General features: G+C 37.9%; 2 protein-coding genes across 2 annotated transcripts; both read right to left on the reverse strand.

The window, feature by feature from the left end:
- Positions 1 to 1,358: 1,358 nt before the first annotated feature.
- LOC307252858 (cytochrome P450 3A40-like) lies at positions 1,359 to 9,282 on the reverse strand. The gene is made up of 14 exons (XM_080030680.1): positions 9,192 to 9,282; positions 8,750 to 8,984; positions 4,744 to 4,837; positions 4,584 to 4,636; positions 4,398 to 4,497; positions 4,107 to 4,220; positions 3,874 to 3,962; positions 3,531 to 3,679; positions 3,307 to 3,434; positions 3,054 to 3,132; positions 2,548 to 2,708; positions 2,212 to 2,438; positions 1,952 to 2,114; positions 1,359 to 1,862 (listed from the first exon to the last, which is right to left on the reverse strand). The coding sequence occupies exons 2-14, from the start codon at positions 8,818 to 8,820 to the stop codon at positions 1,767 to 1,769; spliced, it is 1,524 nt and encodes a 507-aa protein (XP_079886806.1). The 5' UTR covers positions 8,821 to 8,984; positions 9,192 to 9,282; the 3' UTR covers positions 1,359 to 1,766.
- Positions 9,283 to 11,457: 2,175 nt separating this feature from the next.
- Positions 11,458 to 19,648, reverse strand: LOC307253123 (cytochrome P450 3A40-like). Its single transcript, XM_080031000.1, has 13 exons — positions 19,514 to 19,648; positions 14,886 to 14,979; positions 14,723 to 14,775; positions 14,537 to 14,636; positions 14,254 to 14,367; positions 14,021 to 14,109; positions 13,671 to 13,819; positions 13,447 to 13,574; positions 13,218 to 13,296; positions 12,712 to 12,872; positions 12,376 to 12,602; positions 12,116 to 12,278; positions 11,458 to 12,026 (listed from the first exon to the last, which is right to left on the reverse strand). Exons 1-13 carry the CDS (start codon positions 19,582 to 19,584, stop codon positions 11,931 to 11,933), a joined length of 1,524 nt encoding a protein of 507 aa, XP_079887126.1. The 5' UTR covers positions 19,585 to 19,648; the 3' UTR covers positions 11,458 to 11,930.
- Between the last annotated feature and the right edge of the window lie 1,316 nt (positions 19,649 to 20,964).

The raw sequence follows: 20,964 nt of genomic DNA on the forward strand, positions 1-20,964 counted from the left end.
TTGTCCTAAGTTAAGTAGGCCAGTCATTCAGTGAAATAGAATAGAGAGGGGATAGTTAGTGAATAGCTTAATCATTGTCACCTATTCTTTATACCTTTCCTTTGTTTCTCAACAATCTTTGCTTTGACCCGTACTAAAAAGTAGAACCAGAAACCTGATAGACGAGATATGTTTGTAAAAGGATCTGCTCTGAATTGTGCATGATCATTGTTACGCAAGGACAACCATTTCCATAACAGCGTTCTCACATTACACACTAGCATGTCTTTCTCACCTCTGTAGCCTACAGACTGCTGTGAACTTCCCATCTTTATAAAGTATCGATTATGCTTAATCCAGGGCATGTGAGGCTCTGGTGAGGACTGTTTTCAATCAAACTTCAGTCTCATACTACCCATGGATTAATATAATATTTTGAAGGCATGTAAAGCATTTACCGTTACAAAGAAAGCAGAGTAAGACTGATCTCGTATTGACTCAAACATGTTTTATGAAAAACATTCTACTACGAGTGTTTTTTGTATTTTTTGGTTGTTTTTTAGTTACTTAAATGTAATTTTGTGCCATCATTTCAGACTATGCTTTTGGCTGTATTTCACTAGCGTTGTATTGTACCAGTACAGCTGATGTAACATGATGGCACAACTTTTAATGCTCATAAGCTTACAGTTTGTTGAAGAAGGTGGTTTAAGGGTTAGGTTCCTGCTATACTGTTGGGTCATTCAATCTATAACATTGAATCATACATCATAAAAGGATCGTATTTTGTATGACGGATTCAATTTACAAAGTAACCACCAACTACAGCTGCATAGTAATGACTGTAATGCCATGAGTGAAACGTGCCGTGTGAGCGTTCATTGATGCAAAATAAATCAAACCTGCAATGACAGTTAGAAGCCCAGGGAAAGAAAAAAAGATAATGCCTGTGTATAATGTTACCTGAGCCCAGCATACTCAGCTGCACGTTGTAACTAACTCTATAAGCTCCACCCGCTATAACTTTTTAAAAATTAGGAGCAGAGAGTAATAGCCAAGCAACATGGAATATGAAAACAAGCCAAGCTGGAGAACCATAGTAAAGCATATTGAATGTTTCTATATTTCACTTCTACATTAGTGCAATATAATATTATAGTACTCATAAACATTTGTAACAGATACGAATAATTGTATCCTGTTAAGTGACGATAAACAAGGAAAAGTAAAGGCAACAACAGTAAACGTGTGTACATAGTGGTGACAAAACGCATTTGAATTCTGAAGCATGCATCAGACACAGTGATGGTGCTTTCAGATATTGGCATTACTTTATTATCAAGTTATACAAAGATTACAACAAATAAAAACTTGTCAGTAAATCAGAATGGCAAAAAAATATTGTGTTTTTTATTTTTGAGCTTCTGGAGCTAGATTGCTGGCAGGGACTTTTCTTTCTTCAGTTGTGTGGTGCATTGTTAATGTTATTGAATTTGATAATGAGAGCATGCAAGTGTTGCAAGATGTGCTGACCAAAACAAACATTCATTATGTCAATGGAGCCTTAGACTATTGATATATGCCCCATTTTGCATAATGCTACATTTGGAAATTGTGCAGTATACATGAATAGGTGAGTGATTAGTTTGTGCAATAGCGATGCAGCACTACAACTTTATATTATAAGTATATACTTTTCGATAAGAGTTATTCGAGCATCAACTTGTGCCTTGATTTGGTAGTGAAGCAGGTTAAAATGAGAACTTCCAGGTTACAGATAATCACAGTTAGATTGACGAAGAATCATCAACTCTGGGCTCCAGCTTCAGTTTGATGGGGACCTTGGGTTTGGCAAATGCATCAACTCCCAGCTCCATTGGAATCTAGGACAACAAGAAATGTGTCATTAATGAAGGCCTATCCACTCAAACCCACTGACACAGGACCGCAAATACTGAAAATGTCTTCTCACAGTTGTCTCCTTGCACGTGACAAAGCTGAAGTTCCGAAGGATCTCCACTACAGCCAACTTCATCATCAAGAGAGCAAATCGCATGCCAATACAGTTCCTTGGCCCCACTCCAAAGGGTAGGAAGGCATAAGGATCTATGTTGTCCTTGTTGTCCTTGCTGAACCTGAAAGAAAACGTGAAGACATTTATTAAGGTGATAAGCCAAACGACTATGTTTTGGTTAAATCTGCCCTTAACCTGCCATTAGTCTAGTAGAATACCTTTCAGGTTTAAAAGTGTCCGGCTCAGGCCAGTAATCAGGGTCACGTTGGATAGCATAAACTGGTACCATGACAGCAGTATCTTTGGGGATTGTCACACCGTTCAGTTCCACAGTTGCCTTTGCCACTCTCTCCAACCGATTCACAACAGGGTACAGCCTCATTGTCTCATTTATCACCATGTCTAGATATTCCATCTGCATCAGTGCTTCATAGGCTGGCTCACCCTAGAGGGAGGTACAGTATGGAGTAGTTATTAGTTGGCACAACTACTGTAGTTGATAAAAACAAAATGAGTGCAGTCAAAGCCAAAATATAATATAAAATACAAGTAACCTTTTCTGGGAAAGTTGTATCAATCTCTTCTTGCAGTTTCTTTTGGATTTCAGGGTGGGTTGCCAGATTGTGGGCCAAAAACTCCAGTGTGACGCTGCTGGTTGAATAGCCAGCAAAGATGAATATCATGGCCTGAGAAAGGATCTCATGATCAGTCAGCCCTGCAACACAAACACAGCTCGTAACTTAGTCGTGGTCTGGAAAGGCTCAACATTCATTGATACATTAATACAACAACAACAACAACACCAACAAAAAAATGTGTTCCTGGATAAACATCAAGCTTTTAAAACCAACTTTCCGTAGTTGTTCACAAGGTTTAAGAGCTTTTGATAACATCATGTAAAACAAACCTTAGAGCAAACCACTTGAGCACAATACAAAACAATATCTTCCTAAGGAAGAAAGGGTCCCATGATATATTTTCAAAGGGACCCTTGACTACAGAGAAACTCAGAACAGCTTTATTTGCTCCGTCCGTTTCTTTGTTCTTTGTTTTTCTCTACCTTTGGTAGGACTCTTATCCTCATTGTTGTTCTCTGAAACTTGGACGTCCACCATCAACTGCATGAAGTCCACTCGGTTCTGCAAGAGCAACACAAGTTGAGAATCATTTTCCAATTTATGTTCCAGGGGAGGGACACAGAATATTTATTAAAAAAACAAAGAAAGGTCAACAATCAACTACAACAACCTCCTCCCCCCCCCCCCCCCCACACACACACACACACCCCCAGCAATACATTCTATTCACATTACTTTGTGATCCTTTTTTTTCCGGTCAGATTTGACCTGCTTCAGAAAGTTGTAGAAGAATTCCATCACTTTAGCAGGGAAGAATGAGATGTCCAGCTTCTCAAATAGCGGTTTCAAGAATGGAAACAGAACTGAAATGAATAAGAAGTTTATAAAGATAAGAGTTCCTTCAGGGCTCAGGAGGACCAGATATAGACGGTCTGGTTACAGCATAATGAGTGACGTACCCACAAGCACCAGCAAGGGATCCATGAAGCTGAATGAGACCAATTCCTTAACGTTGGTTATGAAAGGCTCAGTGGGATGGTTGATGGAGTCGATGTCCACACTGAAGGCCGTGCTGGTCACAACATCCATGCTGTAGGGTCCAAATACTCTGCAAAAAAAAGCCAAACATGTGACTCTAATTGACTGATTCTGGGATAAGAAATACGGACAAAAAACGATAAATATAAAGATAGAATTCAGACTTATTCAAGAGAGCACCAATAACAAAATCCATCACCAGGACTGAATATTACTGACAAAGATTATTTGCCAAAATGCAACAAAGACAAGAACATGACTCACTCGGCGGTCTCTATCACTTCATCATCAGCTACTTTCTTGTGCAGACTCTGGAGCAGGTTACTTGAGTGCGTCAACATTATCTTGTACATCTGCAAGATAAGTAAGTAACCAAACCAGTAAATGTTCACGTGCATGTGTGATGGACCAACACGTTTCAGTGCACATGTGAAAGATGCACCCCAAAAATTGAACAGTTTGTAATGAATTACAAATGTTAAGGCTGCAGTTTTAACCTCTTTCAGTCGTCCACTGGTGAATGATGGAGAGAGCACACTGCGAATCCTCTTCCATTCCTCATCGTGTACCTCTGTTACAGCATCTTTTAGGGGTCCATTTAGGCCAAAATCCTAAAACCACACACACACACACACACACACACACACACACACACACACACACACACACACACACACACACACACACACACACACACACACACACTGCCGTCTTTACATTGTGTTCCTCTATTAGTATAAAGGCATTAACTCTTGAAATTGCATCTCCAGATTTTTTTTTTGTCTTACCCGTCGGTTGGTGAAGAGAGAATAACATTCCTTAACCAAGATGGTTTTGATCATATCCGTGTCCATTATAGCCAACACAGGCTGCCTGCCATCGTACAACCTGGTGATGCAGTTGCAGATATTGTGGAAACTCAGCTACAGCCAGGAGCGTTGCATGAGAAATGCATGTTATGTATACGCACTTACCCCCAAATCTTTCCGTATTTCTGAAAGCATTCTGTGTCATAAATGTGGATGCCCTGTGGAATTGAAATGAGAGAGCAGTGACAATTACATCAAAATGGTCTTAATTATCAGCTAATTAATCCGCTAAGATCACTGTACCAGTGAGGCAAATGTGTCTCACCTTTCTGTACCCCAAAAATGTTCCAATAAAGGGCAGGGGTGTGGGCCCACGGATGCCAATTTTCTTGAAAACGCCATATGGAGCATATCCGTATCTGAGAATTAAAAGCAAGGTTAGGACTTTGTGTTATAGTTAAAAAAAATAATAACTGGATATTGGGGGAGACTCTTAGAATGTAAAGAAACTAAACGTAGTAAAATTATGTACAATCATCTACACAGCTTGCATAGCAGTGTGATGATAATTGTTTTGGTGATGAATTTCATATCCTGTTTGTGTGTAAGAATATTAATGTTATGTATTACTGAAAAAAGTACTTGCCAAAATACTTTGTGAATTTCCCATCTATGTTTAAAATAATTTTTTTTTTTTGTTCAGACAAGCCAAAAGTTATTGGTAATACAGGTGCCTTCTTAAAATATGTCCTACCATTATTTAAGTAGTGTTTTTGTTTCTGCCCCTGCCGGGCACCATTGTTTTGTTTTGTTATGATTTGATTTGATTGTTGTGCTCCATGCCATGTGCTGTGGCCGAGAGCTGTGAATAAAATTTAATTAAAAGGAATCCCAAAATAACAAATCCATCTGATACTAATACGTTATTTTTATTTATTATTCCTTTCTGTGTTTGTGTACGTTTTATTTTATGTTGATATTTTTACCATGAGTGTAAGGAAAATAAACGTTAAGTTCAAATAAAGACTTTTTTGGATAAAGGACGTGCTCGCATTGCACTTACAGAGGGTTTCTTTCCCAAAGGCTATTCTTATCATTCTTATCTTACATGGCAAACTTTACCTGTATTTTATTGCACTATTTCGTGCCTATTTCTATATTCTATATTCTAAAATGTTAAGTACTTTTTTGATGGAGTGTTAAGATTAGGTATCTGAAGTGTTTTGGCATGCATGTGCTTTTTCATTTTATTAACTAAACAGTAGAGTAGTAGAAGTGTATAGGTATAGTTAGTCTTGGAAAAGCATTATCAGAGGATAGAGCTGAAATAATAAAACGATTTAATGATGCTTATTTTACACCCTTATATATATTTTTTTCTCCACAGTAAATGTGCACTTCAGCTTGTGTTCCATGATCCTCCTTTTTAAATGGACCCTAATGAGAGGCTATCATTTGAATGCATTGCTTATTTATTACTAATACATTGACATGTCAAAATGTCTGCTGTGAATGAAATAGGTTCAGCTGAGAGATCGAATGCAATTAGCTCAAAGGCCACTGCACAGCTGTGGCTGACTCATACAGGTGATGTTTGAGTGTGTTCGACTGATGAACCTGTTTGAAATGTTATTATCCTCCTCAGTACATTAGCAGAAAGAACTGGAGATATCATGTAATTAATGGCAATAGTTTAAAACATAGATCTAATAGTATAGGCTGCTGCACATAATTGTTATATTTTGTATATTTAGATTGTTTTGTTTGACATATTTTAGCCTATTTGTAAATCCTTAATTATCCATTCACTTACTAGCTCCAGGTTTGTTTCGACACAGCACTACATACATCACAATCTGTTACATAAACGTGTCAAACTTTGCAAAGTCACGATGAGTTGTAGGCTACATTAGGCCTATCAGTGCATAATACTTATATTATGGGGTGGATTGAGGACTCTCTTTACAACAGATGTAATTCCTTAATTTTTCAATAATCATGAATACCTAGTCTCAATAACATGTGGTCTCTAGAGGATGAGGGGGCTTCGGCTTTTACACATCCTCCGTATCTAAACGGGGGCTGCCTGTAACCAAAGTAAACAGCGAAACTGATACTTCCGCTTCTCTGTGGAATTGGTCCGTTTTCAGCGGCGGCTCGCCCATAGAGGGCGATAGGGCGACGCCCTCCTTCAGCCAAACCAGCAAAAAACAACAATATAATAATGATAATAATAATGATGAAAAATATATTTTTTTTTATTTATAATCATAATTTATTATTTCAATACAGTTTGTACCTGCATCTAAGTCTGAATATCATTGTACAATCAGCGTCTGTGCTCTGTACCGTCACTCTGGGCGATTTCGGGCTGGTTGAAAATCGCCCTGAGCGCTCTCATAGACTTCAATGTAAAACTTTTTTTTTTCAAACTGCAGGCTTCACAATGCAATCTCTATAGAGACAGTGCATAACGCGTCATAATCTGAGGCCACGCCCATCGTGGGGGAAAACAATTCACAGCGCCCCGTTCACTTTCTATTGAATGACACTCGTATTCGGCAAACAAACTTAATAAAAACGTAATACGACATGCCTTTCACAAATACACGTTACATACTCTAAAGCCACGACTCTTGTCTGTCTATACGAGCTGTTTTTGTGAAAATTGATTGAGTAATTTTCCATATCGAGACAAAACTCTTAACTAATGTATGCTTTATGCTAGGCTAATGTTAGCCTTCTGCTGTAGGCTAGCCAGGTCGGACGGGAAAAAACACCTCAATATCTAAAATTACTCAATCATTTTTCACAAAAACAGCTCGTATGGACAGACAAGAGTCGTGGCTTTAAAGAAAGTAACGTGTTTTTGTTAAATGGATGTTTGAATAAGTTTTAATTACGTGTGTTTGCAGAAGACGGGTCTCCTTCAATACAAAGTGAACGTAACGGTGTTCAACGGTTTCCCCCACGATGGGTCTGACCGGACAAAAACACCTCAATATTGAAAATTACTCAATTATTTTTCACAAAAACAGCTCGTATAGACAGACAAGAGTCGTGGCTTTAAAGAAAGTAACGTTTTTTCGTTAAATGGATGTTTGATTAAGTTTTAATTAAGTTTGTTTGCAGAAGACAGGTCTCCTTCAATACAAAGTGAACGGAACGCTGTTCAATGTTTTCCCCCACGATGGGCGTGGCCATGGGCGTGGCCTATTTCATGCACTGTCTCTATGGGTTCCGGGGGTGATCGCCCTAACGTGTTGTCGTCATACGTACAGTAAACAATGAACCAATTACAGTGACTGATACAGTCACATGTCCGGTATGCTACCCAAAGCGGTCATTTTCAAGACCAACATAACTAATATCAACTCAGGCTAGACTGGCAAGCTACTTGATCATATCATTAAAAGGACTAGGTCCTTTCCAGACAAAATGTAACCATCAAGCAAGTATCTACCAAGATGGATTGGGGGATCGTATAAACGCGGATTTTCACGGGGCTCGTTTCAACGGCTAACGAGGCTAGCAGGATGCTAAGGCGCTAACACTCTGTTCTGCTGCCGCTGCATGATGATTATGGACTGTATACTGGCTTTTAATCCATCCTGATGGCAGCACAGACACCGCATGGATAACTTTGGGCGTCACCCCTATGCATCATCTCTCAGAAAAGGTAAAACAAACATTAAACATCAATCTGCATATGGACGAGCCTGCGCCGTTCAACAGCTGATCCATAGACTGTTTACTCTGACAGCTGCTGTCCGTCCGCGGCATAAACCCGCCTACCAAGTAACGGTGCTGTAGACAGCATGGACATATAAAGAAAGGTAGACAGTAGTAACGCAAACCAATGTGATGATTGCACATATGCTATGCCAGCATCCATTTTTGTTTAATCAGAACACAACTGTCAAGTCAATCAGATTATTGTGATTAATTGTAGAGCAGGTCTCTTAACTTTTAAAGGAAGCCTTATCTGAGGAGCACACTGGTAGATGACAAGTTATCTGTGATGGCCACAGCCGGATAATTAAATCATTTTAGAGCTAAAATAATTTTATTCAAGAAATTAACTAACTTAATGTCCAAAAATACTGTAAGTACAATGCTTGTCTAATGTTGCCAGAGTGGTTATGCCAGATGAACAGGAAAAACAAACAAACTGTTAAATGCATGACATTGCTATCTGATTTAGGTTCATTTGGGGTCATTTTACCCATCATGGCAACAATTGCCCCCCCTGAGATTATTGTCAGGAGCCGCCACTGTCCGTTTTAGTTTGACATGTTAAAAGTAAAAATTAAACACGACCGTATACTTACACTGCGATGAGAGTAATGAAAAATGCTATTAAAGTCCAGGTCTCGATGGAAAAGTCCGGAATGAGGCCCATGTTTTCCTCAAGTGTGCAGCACAGTCGACTGTGTCCGTCTGTTAACTTTCGACTGGTTCACGTGAGCTTGGGACGGAGGCGGCCCCACATAAACAACACCACGTTATATAACTTCAGCATGTGTCGACCGGTGTCGATCCACAGTCCAGCTGGGCAGGTCCTTCCTGTCAACAAAAAAAAAAGTATGATATTAATCTCACACTTGAATCAGTAAAATTCCATTCAGGCCGCCTAAGCCTAGACGCCAGCAAATGTGCAAATCAGAAACCTAACTTCTCACGTCCTATTTTAAATCCTATCTGGACACACTACACTTTGCACAAACTTCAAAACCAGAGCCTATTGTTACTATTGTTTGAATGGTTAATAACCTTCTTTGTGTAAATAAAGTTTATTTAAAAAAAAGAAAACGCTGGACAGATCCTGTACTTCTTTGTTAGCCTACTTATACATGGCTTTGACCCTTCCCCTGCTCATTGAACAGCAGCCTGTGTAGTAGAATAACCTGTTGTACAGGTGCACTATGTAACTTTGGGTGTGTCAGATAAGTGATCATTTTCTAAAAAAACTGGTAAATTGGATCCCTGGAACACTGTTTGAAGTTAGAAATCTTCCAGAAAAGTGACTGTTTCACTGTTGTTGATTACAGCAGCAGGGCCCACAATTTTGTTTACAAACATATTCTAGCGTTACATTTGTTTTCCATGTGCCTCAAAATGATATTGTTTTGATTTATGATTACACAATTATTCAATACTAAGAATTCCATACAGAGAACATGTGTTCTGTAGCTAACTGAAGGCTCCCACACGTAAATGAATCCCCCTCCTCAACTGCACAATCTCCTGAACACAGTTCCAATAGTGAGTTTTATTTTTCAAGTCATGTACATCTTCAGATTGTTTATGTAAAGGATTTATAAAAATAAAAAAATCCTGACTGAATTACATCCTCATGTTAATTCCATTATTCTAAAGAGTTAACAAAGGGCAACATATAAACTATTACAATTATTATGACCACTTGCAAACCATTTAAAACCATGCCCAATTAGGTTGGCTTACACTCAGTAAAATATCAATTTCATTATAGTATTTTAGCTTGGTGGAAACAAGGGACTGTAGCAACACACTGTGATATAAAGTGCATAATCAGTTGTGTATATTGGTATGCAAGTTATTACAATGTACCAATGTGCGTTGTAATGTACCAGTACAGCTGATGTAACATGATGGCACAACTTTTAATGCTCATATAAGCTTACAGTTTGTTGAAGAAGCTGGTTAAAGGGTTAGGTTCCTGCTATACTGTTGGGTCATTCAATCTATAACATTGAATCATACATCATAAAAGGATCATATTTTGTATGACGGATTCAATTTACAAAGTAACCACCAACTGCAGCTGCAGAGTAATGACTGTAATGCCATGAGTGAAACATGCCGTGTGAGCGTTCGTTGATGCAAAATAAATCAAACCTGCAATGACAATTAGAAGCCCAGGGAAAGAAAAAAAGATATTGCCTGTGTATAATGTTACCTGAGCCCAGCGCAGAGCCGGCCCGAGGCATAAGCGAACTAAGCGGCCGCTTAGGGCCCCCGACTGCCTGGGGGGGCCCCCTAAAAAAAAAAAAAAAAAAGTTTTTTTTTTTTTTAGTTTTTTTTTAGTTTGTGTGTTTCATATTAACATCATACTATGCAAATGTGAGTTATCATACAAAAAAAGGAATAAAATGTTTTGGTCTAGATAATTAATTGCCTAAAAATGTAATCAGTTCATCTTGGAGGAAATCCGAAATTATCTGATCATGTCACGTTCACATCCATGCACAGTGTGTATTGAGTTTATTTAAAAACAATTGGAAATGGGCCTGCCCTCAGTTGCCCATGCACTGTGTATGTGCAGCCTTGTCTGTGGAAAAAAAGATACAGTAGCTGGACAACAGAGTTCTTCTGCTTCGTTCCTCACACTGCATTTAAATGCATTCACTATATTACAGAGAAATATGTCCCATAAAAGAAAAAGAGCTCCAAGCCCAACCCATAATATTTTATTTTATATTAATATTTTTATGGAAAATCCATGTGTCCTTCTTCAATAGCTTCTAATTCATCTGACCCAGTGTCTCCAAATTATTTTTTCATGCAAAATTTCTCAGATTTAGCCTCTTAATTTTCCTCTCAAAGTGCACCAGATTCATGCATTTCACTTTAAAAAGGTTAAAAAAATCTCCCGGGGGGGCATACCCCCGGACCCCCCTACGAGGGTCTGAATCTCGGCTTTCTAATATTTTCGCACAGCTGCACAGTGGAGGCATTAGCGGAAAACACTGGGTGTGTGAATGATATTTAACAAAGATCTATAGTTTCAGCAGCGCTAACATTGGAGAGGCCCCCTAATCATATTTCGCTTGAGAACCATAGTAAAGCATATTGAATGTTTCTATATTTCACTTCTACATTAGTGCAATATAATATTATAGAACTCATAAACATTTGTAACAGATACGTATAAGTGTATCCTGTTAAGTGACGATAAACAAGGAAAAGTAGAGGCAACAACAGTAAACGTGTGTACATAGTGGTGACAAAACGCATTTGAATTCTGAAGCATGCATCAGACACAGTGATGGTGCTTTCAGATATTGGCATTACTTTATTATCAAGTTATAAAAAGATTACAACAAATAAAAACTCAGTAAATCAGAATGGCAAGAAAATCTTCTGTTTTTTTTTATTTTTGAGCTTCTGGAGCTAGATTGCTGGCAGGGACTTTTCTTTCTTCAGTTGTGTGGTGCATTGTTAATGTTATTGAATTTGATAATGAGAGCATGCAAGTGTTGCAAGATGTGCTGACCAAAACAAACATTCATTATGTCAATGGAGCCTTAGACTATTGATATATGCCCCATTTTGCATAATGCTACATTTGGAAATTGTGCAGTATACATGAATAGGTGAGTGATTAGTTTGTGCAATAGCGATGCAGCACTACAACTTTATATTATAAGTATATACTTTTCTATAAGAGTTATTCGAGCATCAACTTGTGCCTTGATTTGGTAGTGAAGCAGGTTAAAATGAGAACTTCCAGGTTACAGATAATCACAGTTAGATTGACGAAGAATCATCAACTCTGGGCTCCAGCTTCAGTTTGATGGGGACCTTGGGTTTGGTAAATGCATCAGCTCCCAGCTCCATTGGAATCTAGGACAACAAGAAATGTGTCATTAATGAAGGCCTATCCACTCAAACCCACTGACACAGGACCGCAAATACTGAAAATGTCTTCTCACAGTTGTCTCCTTGCACGTGACAAAGCTGAAGTTCCGAAGGATCTCCACTACAGCCAACTTCATCATCAAGAGAGCAAATCGCATGCCAATACAGTTCCTTGGCCCCGCTCCAAAGGGTAGGAAGGCATAAGGATCTATGTTGTCCTTGTTGTCCTTGCTGAACCTGAAAGAAAACGTGAAGACATTTATTAAGGTGATAAGCCAAACGACTATGTTTTGGTTAAATCTGCCCTTAACCTGCCATTAGTCTAGTAGAGTACCTTTCAGGTTTAAAGGTGTCCGGCTCAGGCCAGTAATCAGGGTCACGTTGGATAGCGTAAACTGGTACCATGACAACAGTATCTTTGGGGATTGTCACACCGTTCAGTTCCACAGTTGCCTTTGCCACTCTCTCCAACCGATTCCCAACAGGGTACAGCCTCATTGTCTCATTTATCACCATGTCTAGATATTCCATCTGCATCAGTGCTTCATAGGCTGGCTCACCCTAGAGGGAGGTACAGTATGGAGTAGTTATTAGTTGGCACAACTACTGTAGTTGATAAAAACAAAATGAGTGCAGTCAAAGCCAAAATATAATATAAAATACAAGTAACCTTTTCTGGGAAAGTTGTATCAATCTCTTCTTGCAGTTTCTTTTGGATTTCAGGGTGGGTTGCCAGATTGTGGGCCAAAAACTCCAGTGTGACGCTGCTGGTTGAATAGCCAGCAAAGATGAATATCATGGCCTGAGAAAGGATCTCATGATCAGTCAGCCCTGCAACACAAACACAGCTCGTAACTTAGTCGTGGTCTGGAAAGGCTCAACATTCATTGATACATTAATACAACAACAACAACAACACCAACAAAAAAATTAGTTCCTGGATAAACATCAAGCTTTTAAAACCAACTTTCCGTAGTTGTTCACAAGGTTTAAGAGCTTTTGATAACATCATGTAAAACAAACCTTAGAGCAAACCACTTGAGCACAATACAAAACAATATCTTCCTAAGGAAGAAAGGGTCCCATGATATATTTTCAAAGGGACTCTTGACTACAGAGAAACTCAGAACAGCTTTATTTGCTCCGTCCGTTTCTTTGTTTTTTGTTTTTCTCTACCTTTGGTAGGACTCTTATCCTCATTGTTGTTCTCTGAAACTTGGACGTCCACCATCAACTGCATGAAGTCCACTCGGTTCTGCAAGAGCAACACAAGTTGAGAATCGTTTTCCAATTTATGTTCCAGGGGAGGGACACAGAATATTTATTAAAAAAACAAAGAAAGGTCAACAATCAACTACAACCCCCCCACACACACACCCCCAGCAATACATTCTATTCACATTACTTTGTGATCCTTTTTTTTCCGGTCAGATTTGACCTGCTTCAGAAAGTTGTAGAAGAATTCCATCACTTTAGCAGGGAAGAATGAGATGTCCAGCTTCTCAAATAGTGGTTTCAAGAATGGAAACAGAACTGAAATGAATAAGAAGTTTATAAAGATAAGAGTTCCTTCAGGGCTCAGGAGGACCAGATATAGACGGTCTGGTTACAGCATAATGAGTGACGTACCCACAAGCACCAGCAAGGGATCCATGAAGCTGAATGAGACCAATTCCTTAACGTTGGTTATGAAAGGCTCAGTGGGATGGTTGATGGAGTCGATGTCCACACTGAAGGCCGTGCTGGTCACAACATCCATGCTGTAGGGTCCAAATACTCTGCAAAAAAAAAAGCCAAACATGTGACTCTAATTGACTGATTCTGGGATAAGAAATACGGACAAAAAAACGATAAATATAAAGATAGAATTCTTTCAGATTTATTCAAGAGAGCACCAATAACAAAATCCATCACCAGGACTGAATATTACCGACAAAGATTATTTGCCAAAATGCAACAAAGACAAGAACATGACTCACTCGGCGGTCTCTATCACTTCATCATCAGCTACTTTCTTGTGCAGACTCTGGAGCAGGTTACTTGAGTGCGTCAACATTATCTTGTACATCTGCAAGATAAGTAAGTAACCAAACCATTAAATGTTCACGTGCATGTGTGATGGACCAACCCGTTTCAGTGCACATGTGAAAGATGCACCCCAAAAATTGAACAGTTTGTAATGAATTACAAATGTTAAGGCTGCAGTTTTAACCTCTTTCAGTCGTCCACTGGTGAATGATGGAGAGAGCACACTGCGAATCCTCTTCCATTCCTCATCGTGTACCTCTGTTACAGCATCTTTTAGGGGTCCATTTAGGCCAAAATCCTAAAACCACACAACCACACGCCCCCCCCCCCCCCCCACACACACACACACACACACACACACACACACACACACACACACACACACTGCCGTCTTTACATTGTGTTCCTCTATTAGTATAAAGGCATTAACTCTTGAAATTGCATCTCCAGGTTTTTTTTTGTCTTACCCGTCGGTTGGTGAAGAGAGAATAACATTCCTTAACCAAGATGGTTTTGATCATATCCGTGTCCATTACAGCCAACACAGGCTGCCTGCCATCGTACAACCTGGTGATGCAGTTGCAGATATTGTGGAAACTCAGCTACAGCCAGGAGCGTTGCATGAGAAATGCATGTTATGTATACGCACTTACCCCCAAATCTTTCCGTATTTCTGAAAGCATTCTGTGTCATAAATGTGGATGCCCTGTGGAATTGAAATGAGAGAGCAGTGACAATTATATCAAAATGGTCTTTGCCATTATCAGCTAATTAATCCGCTAAGATCACTGTACTAGTGAGGCAAATGTGTCTCACCTTTCTGTACCCCAAAAATGTTCCAATGAAGGGCAGGGGTGTGGGCCCACGGATGCCAATTTTCTTGAAAACGCCATATGGAGCATATCCGTATCTGAGAATTAAAAGCAAGGTTAGGACTCTGTGTTATAGTTAAAAAAAGAATAATTGGATATTGGGGGAGACTCTTAGAATGTAAAGAAAGTAAACGTAGTAAAATGATGTACAATCATCTACACAGCTTGCATAGCAGTGTGATGATAATTGTTTTGGTGATGAATTTCATATCCTGTTTGTGTGTAAGAATATTAATGTTATGTATTACTGAAAAAAGTACTTGCCAAAATACTTTGTGAATTTCCCATCTATGTTTAAATTTTTTTTATTTTTTTAGTTCAGACAAGCCAAAAGTTATTGGTAATACAGGTGCCTTCTTAAAATATGTCCTACCATTATTTAAGTAGTGTTTTTGTTTCTGCCCCTGCCGGGCACCATTGTTTTGTTTTGTTATGATTTGATTCGATTGTTGTGCTCCATGCCATGTGAGGTGGCCGAGAGCTGTGAATAAAATTAAATTAAAAGGAATCCCAAAATAACAAATCCATCTGATACTAATACGTTATTTTTATTTATTATTCCTTTCTGTCTTTGTGTACGTTTTATTTTATGTTGATATTTTTACCATGAGTGTAAGGAAAATAAACGTTAAGTTCAAATAAAGACTTTTTTGGATAAAGGACGTTATTCTTATCATTCTTATCTTACATGGCAAACTTTACCTGTATTTTATTGCACTATTTCGTGCCTATTTCTATTAACAAAATGTTAAGTACTTTTTTGATGGAGTGTTAAGATTAGGTATCTGAAGTGTTTTGGCATGCATGTGCTTTTTCATTTTATTAACTAAACAGTAGAGTAGTAGAAGTGTATAGGTATAGTTAGTCTTGGAAAAGCATTATCAGAGGACAGAGCTGAAATAATAAAACTATTTAATGATGCAAATTTTACACCCCTTATATATATATTTTTTTTCTCCACAGTACATGTGCACTTCAGCTTGTGTTCCATGATCCTTCTTTTTAAATGGACCCTAATGAGAGGCTATCATTTGAATGCATTGCTTATTTATTACTAATATATTGACATGTCAAAATGTCTGCTGTGAATGAAATAGGTTCAGCTGAGAGATCGAATGCAACTTTACTATGCTATTAGCTCAAAGGCCACTGCACAGCTGTGGCTGACTCATACAGGTGATGTTTGAGTGTGTTCGACTGATGAACCTGTTTGAAATGTTATTATCCTCCTCAGTACATTAGCAGAAAGAACTGGAGATATCATGTAATTAATTGCAATAGTTTAAAACATAGATCTAATAGTATAGGCTGCTGCACATAATTGTTATATTTTGTATATTTAGATTGTTTTGTTTGACATATTTTAGCCTATTTGTAATCCTTAATTATCCATTCACTTACTAGCTCCAGGTTTGTTTCGACACAGCACTACATACATAGCAATCCATCAGCTGTTACATAAACTTGTCAAACTTTGCAAAGTCACGATGAGTTGTAGGCTACATTAGGCCTATCAGTGCATAATACTTATATTATGGGGTGGATTGACCCACCCCGTGGATTGACTCTCTTTACAACAATTATTTTTCAATAATCATGAATAGCTAGTCTCAATGCATGTGGTCTCTAGAGGATGAGGGGGCTTCGGCTTTCACACATCCTCCTTATCTAAACGGGCGCGGTGAAATTGGTTTTATATTCGACATTTTCAGGGGTTGTAACTGTAATAAAGTCACGAAAACCGCACCAATTTCCTCCAGAATGGTATTATTATGTATAGAAGACTAAGACTGACATTTCACAGACTTGATCAACTCACCAAAATGATCGAGTCTCGCGAAAGATCAAAGAAACCGCGCCGAATATACTTTTTAGTGCCATACAGCAGCAGACTGCTTAGGGACCGTCGCAAAAGTGCAACATCTTTTTTTTTCTATTCTTAATAACTCACTTGAAATTCATCCTATCAACACCAAACCACTTCTGTTGTGTTTATGAACTCATTTTGTAGTTCCCACAACCCTTTGTTTTAAAGAAAAACCTTTGATTTTTTTTAAAAAGGGAAAAGTATTCAGTGTGTATATTGCATCCATATTTAAGTCTCTTTTTTCAATAGCTCACTGGTTTTTATAGTTATCAACACCAAACCAACTCTGATGTGTTCATGAACTCACTGTGGAATTCCCACAGCCCTTTATTTTCAAGAAAAATCTTTTAATTTATTTTAAAGGCAAAAGGAGTCAGATCATATATTTAATCCATATTTAAGGCTCTTTTTTCAATAGCACACTGGTTTTTATAGTTATCAACACCAAACCAACTCTTATGTGTTCATGAACTCACTGTGGAGTTCCCACAGCCCTTTACTTTCAAGAAAAAACTTTAAAAAAAAATGTAAAGGCAAAAGGAGTCAGATCATATATTTAATCCATATTTAAGGTTCTTTTTTCAATAGCTCATTGGTTTTTTATAGTTATCAACACCAAACCAACTCTGATGTGTTCATGAACTCACTGTGGAATTCCCACAGCCCTTTATTTTCAAGAAAAAACTTTTATTTATTTTTCTCTCTTTAAGTCTGCCAACTGTTTTTTCATTTCTTCCGCATATTCTTTGTCTTCCTCCTTCCCCTTATCAGCGTTTTTTAACATACAAGGTTGCAATTAATGCTGAACTACCTGAAAGGTTGTATGTTTCATGCTTAAAGAAATATTTGCATGCTTGATCTAAATTAACAGCTGCAGATTTGGAAGAAGAAGAAGTCAAAAGAAAAAGATTAGAAATGTATGTAAATGAGGCTCACTGTTATTATTCTGTCTAAGAATCTTGTAAGTTTTTTAAAGGGAAGAAAGAAGCTGTGAAATCTTCAACAGGAGTTTATGAACACATCAGAAGTGTCTTGGTGTTGATGTCTTTAAAAACAAGGGAGCTATTACAAAAATAGTGATTTAAATATCAATCAACTACAGACTAATTACTGCAATATATGCACTGACTACTTCTGCCTGTTTAAAACTCTTTAAAGGTTGTTCTTTAAAAAAGAGGGTGTGGGAACTACACAATGAGTTCATGAACACATCAGAAGTGGTTTGGTGTTGATATCTATAAAACAAGTGAACTATTACAAAATAAAATCCTTAAATATTGATGACTACTTTTGCCTTTAAAAAACATAGAAAAGGTTTATTTTGAAAATAGTATTCAGTGTGTATATTGCATCCATATTTAAGTCTCTTTTTTCAATAGCTCACTGGTTTTTATAGTTATCAACACCAAACCAACTCTGATGTGTTCATGAACTCACTGTGGAGTTCCCACAGCCCTTTATTTTCAAGAAAAAACTTTAAAAAATGTTTTAAAGGCAAAAGGAGTCAGATCATATATTTAATCCATATTTACGGCTCTTTTTTCAATAGCACACTGGTTTTTATAGTTAACACCAAACCAACTCTTATGTGTTCATGAACTCACTGTGGAGTTCCCACAGCCCTTTATTTTCAAGAAAAAACTTTAAAAAAAATGTAAAGGCAAAAGGAGTCAGATCATATATTGAATCCATATGTAAGGCTCTTTTTTCAATAGCTTTTTTCATGAACACATCAGAGTTGGTTTGGTGTTGATAACTATACAAACCAGTGAGCTATTGAAAAAAGAGCCTTAAATATGGATTAGATATATGATCTGACTCCTTTTACCTTTTTTTTTTAATGTTTTTCTTGAAAATAAAGGGCTGTGGGAACTCCACAGTGAGTTCATGAACACATCAGAGCTGGTTTGGTGTTGACAACTATAAAAACCAGTGAGCTATTGAAAAAAGAGCCTTAAATATGGATTACATAGCTACTGTATATGATCTGACTCCTTTTGCCTTTAAAAATAAATTGAACGTTTTTTCTTGAAAATAAAGGGCTGTGGGAACTCCACAGTGAGTTCATAAACACATCAGAGTTGGTTTCGTGTTGATAACTATAAAAACCAGTGAGTTATTGAAAAAAGAGCCGTAAATATGGATTAAATATATGATCTGACTCCTTTTGCCTTTAAAAAGAAATTCAAAAGGTTTTCTTTAAAACAAAGGGTTGTGGGAACTACAAAATGAGTTCATAAACACAACAGAAGTGGTTTGGTGTTGATAGGATGAATTTCCAGTGAGTTATTAAGAATAGAAAAAAAAGACGTTGCACTTTTGCAACGGTCCCTAAGCAGTCTGCTGCCGTATGGCACTAAAAAGTATATTCGGCGCGGTTTCTTTGATCTTTCGCGAGACTCGCTGATTTTGGTGAGTTGATCAAGCCTGTGAAATGTCAGTCTTAGTCTTCTGTACATAATAATACCATTCTGGAGGAAATTGGTGCGGTTTTCGTGACGCTATTACAGTTACAACCCCTGAAAATAGACGAATGTCGAATATAAAACCAATCTCACCCCGGTATCTAGGCGCGGGCTGCCTGTAACCAAAGTAAACAGCGACACTGATACTTCCGCTTCTCTGTGGAATTGGTCTGTTTTAGTTTGGCAACTTAATGTCCAAGGCATGTTAAAAGTAAAAATGAAACACGACCGTATACTTACACTGCGATGAGAGCAATGAAAATTGCTATTAAAGTCCAGGTCTCGATGGAAAAGTCCGGAATGAGGCCCATGTTTTCCTCAAGTGTGCAGCACAGTCGACAGTCGGTCTGTTAACTTTCGACTGGTTCACGTGAGCTCGGGACGGAGGCGGCCCCACATAAACAACACCACGTTATATAACTTCAGCATGTGTCGATCCACAGTCCAGCTGGGCAGGTCCTTCCTGTTAACAAAAAAAAAGTATATTGATATTAATCTCTCACTTTAATCAGTAAAATTCCATTCAGGCCGCCTAGGCCTAGACGCCATTAAATGTGCAAATCAGAAACCTAATTTCTCATGTCCTATTTTAAATCCTACCTGGACACACTAAACTTTGCACAAACTTCAAAACCAGAGCCTGTTGTTACTATTGTTTGAATGGTTAATAACCTTCTTTGTGTAAATAACGTTTAAATCTAAAAAAAATAAAACGCTGGAAAGATCCTGTACTTCTTTGTTACAAGTGGCTTTGACCCTTCCCCTGCTCATTGAACAGCAGCCTGTATAGCAGAATAACCTGTAGTACAGGTGCACTATGTAACTTTGGATGTGTCAGATAAGTGATCATTTTCTTAAAAAACTGGTAAATTGGATCCCTGGAAAACTGTTTGAAGTTAGAAATCTTCCAGAAAAGTGACTGTTTCACTGTTGTTGATTACAGCAGCAGGGCCCACAATTTTGTTTACAAACATATTCTAGTGTTAGATTTGTTTTCCAGGTGCCTCAAAATGATATTGTTTTGATTTATGATTACACAATTATTCAATACTAAGAATTCCATACAGAGAACATGTGTTCTGTAGCTAACTGAAGGCTCCCACACGTAAATGAATCCCCCTCCTCAACTGCACAGTGCACCTATAATCTCCTAAACACAGTTCCAATAGTGAGTTTTACTTTTCAAGTCATGTACATCTTCAGATTGTTTATGTAAAGGATTTATAAAAAAAAAAAAAATCCTGACTGAATTACATCCTCATGTTAATTCCATTATTCTAAAGAGTTAACAAAGGGCAACATATAAACTATTACAATTATTATGACCACTTGCAAACCATTTAAAACCATGCCCAATTAGGTTGGCTTAGACTCAGTAAAATATCTATTTCATTATAGTATTTTAGCTTGGTGGAAACAAGGGACTGTAGCAACACACTGTGATATAAAGTGCATAATCAGTTATTGGTATTCAAGTTATTACAATGGGAAATTGGGACTAACTGAAAACTCTCCATGTATGACTGATCAATCCTTATGTTCTCTCCTTTGACAGACATGGTCTATAATGTGTCTCATCGTGTCACGGCTCGAATGGTGTCAAGTGCTTTATTTCTTTTTCCTGAACAAAGGTGAAGTGTATGAACTTCTCAAGACACATTTCTGTAGACTAGTTGAAGGTATTTGCCAAA

The sequence above is a fragment of the Ammodytes marinus genome (genome assembly GCF_949987685.1).
Source record: "Ammodytes marinus genome assembly, chromosome: 7".
Taxonomy (NCBI): Eukaryota; Metazoa; Chordata; class Actinopteri; order Uranoscopiformes; family Ammodytidae; genus Ammodytes; species Ammodytes marinus.

Coding starts and splice junctions, on each gene's coding strand:
- LOC307252858 (XM_080030680.1), bottom strand. CDS start 8,820: ATGGGCCTCATTCCGGACTTTTCCATCGAGACCTGGACTTTAATAGCA. Junction 4,498..4,583: donor AAATACGGAAAGATTTGGGG/GTAAGTGCGTAT, acceptor CTGCATCACCAG/GTTGTACGATGGCAGGCAGC. Junction 4,221..4,397: donor CTCTCTTCACCAACCGACGG/GTAAGACAAAAA, acceptor GTGTGGTTTTAG/GATTTTGGCCTAAATGGACC.
- LOC307253123 (XM_080031000.1), bottom strand. CDS start 19,584: ATGGGCCTCATTCCGGACTTTTCCATCGAGACCTGGACTTTAATAGCA. Junction 13,297..13,446: donor GGAAAAAAAAGGATCACAAA/GTAATGTGAATA, acceptor TTGCTCTTGCAG/AACCGAGTGGACTTCATGCA. Junction 12,873..13,217: donor GGATAAGAGTCCTACCAAAG/GTAGAGAAAAAC, acceptor TTTGTGTTGCAG/GGCTGACTGATCATGAGATC.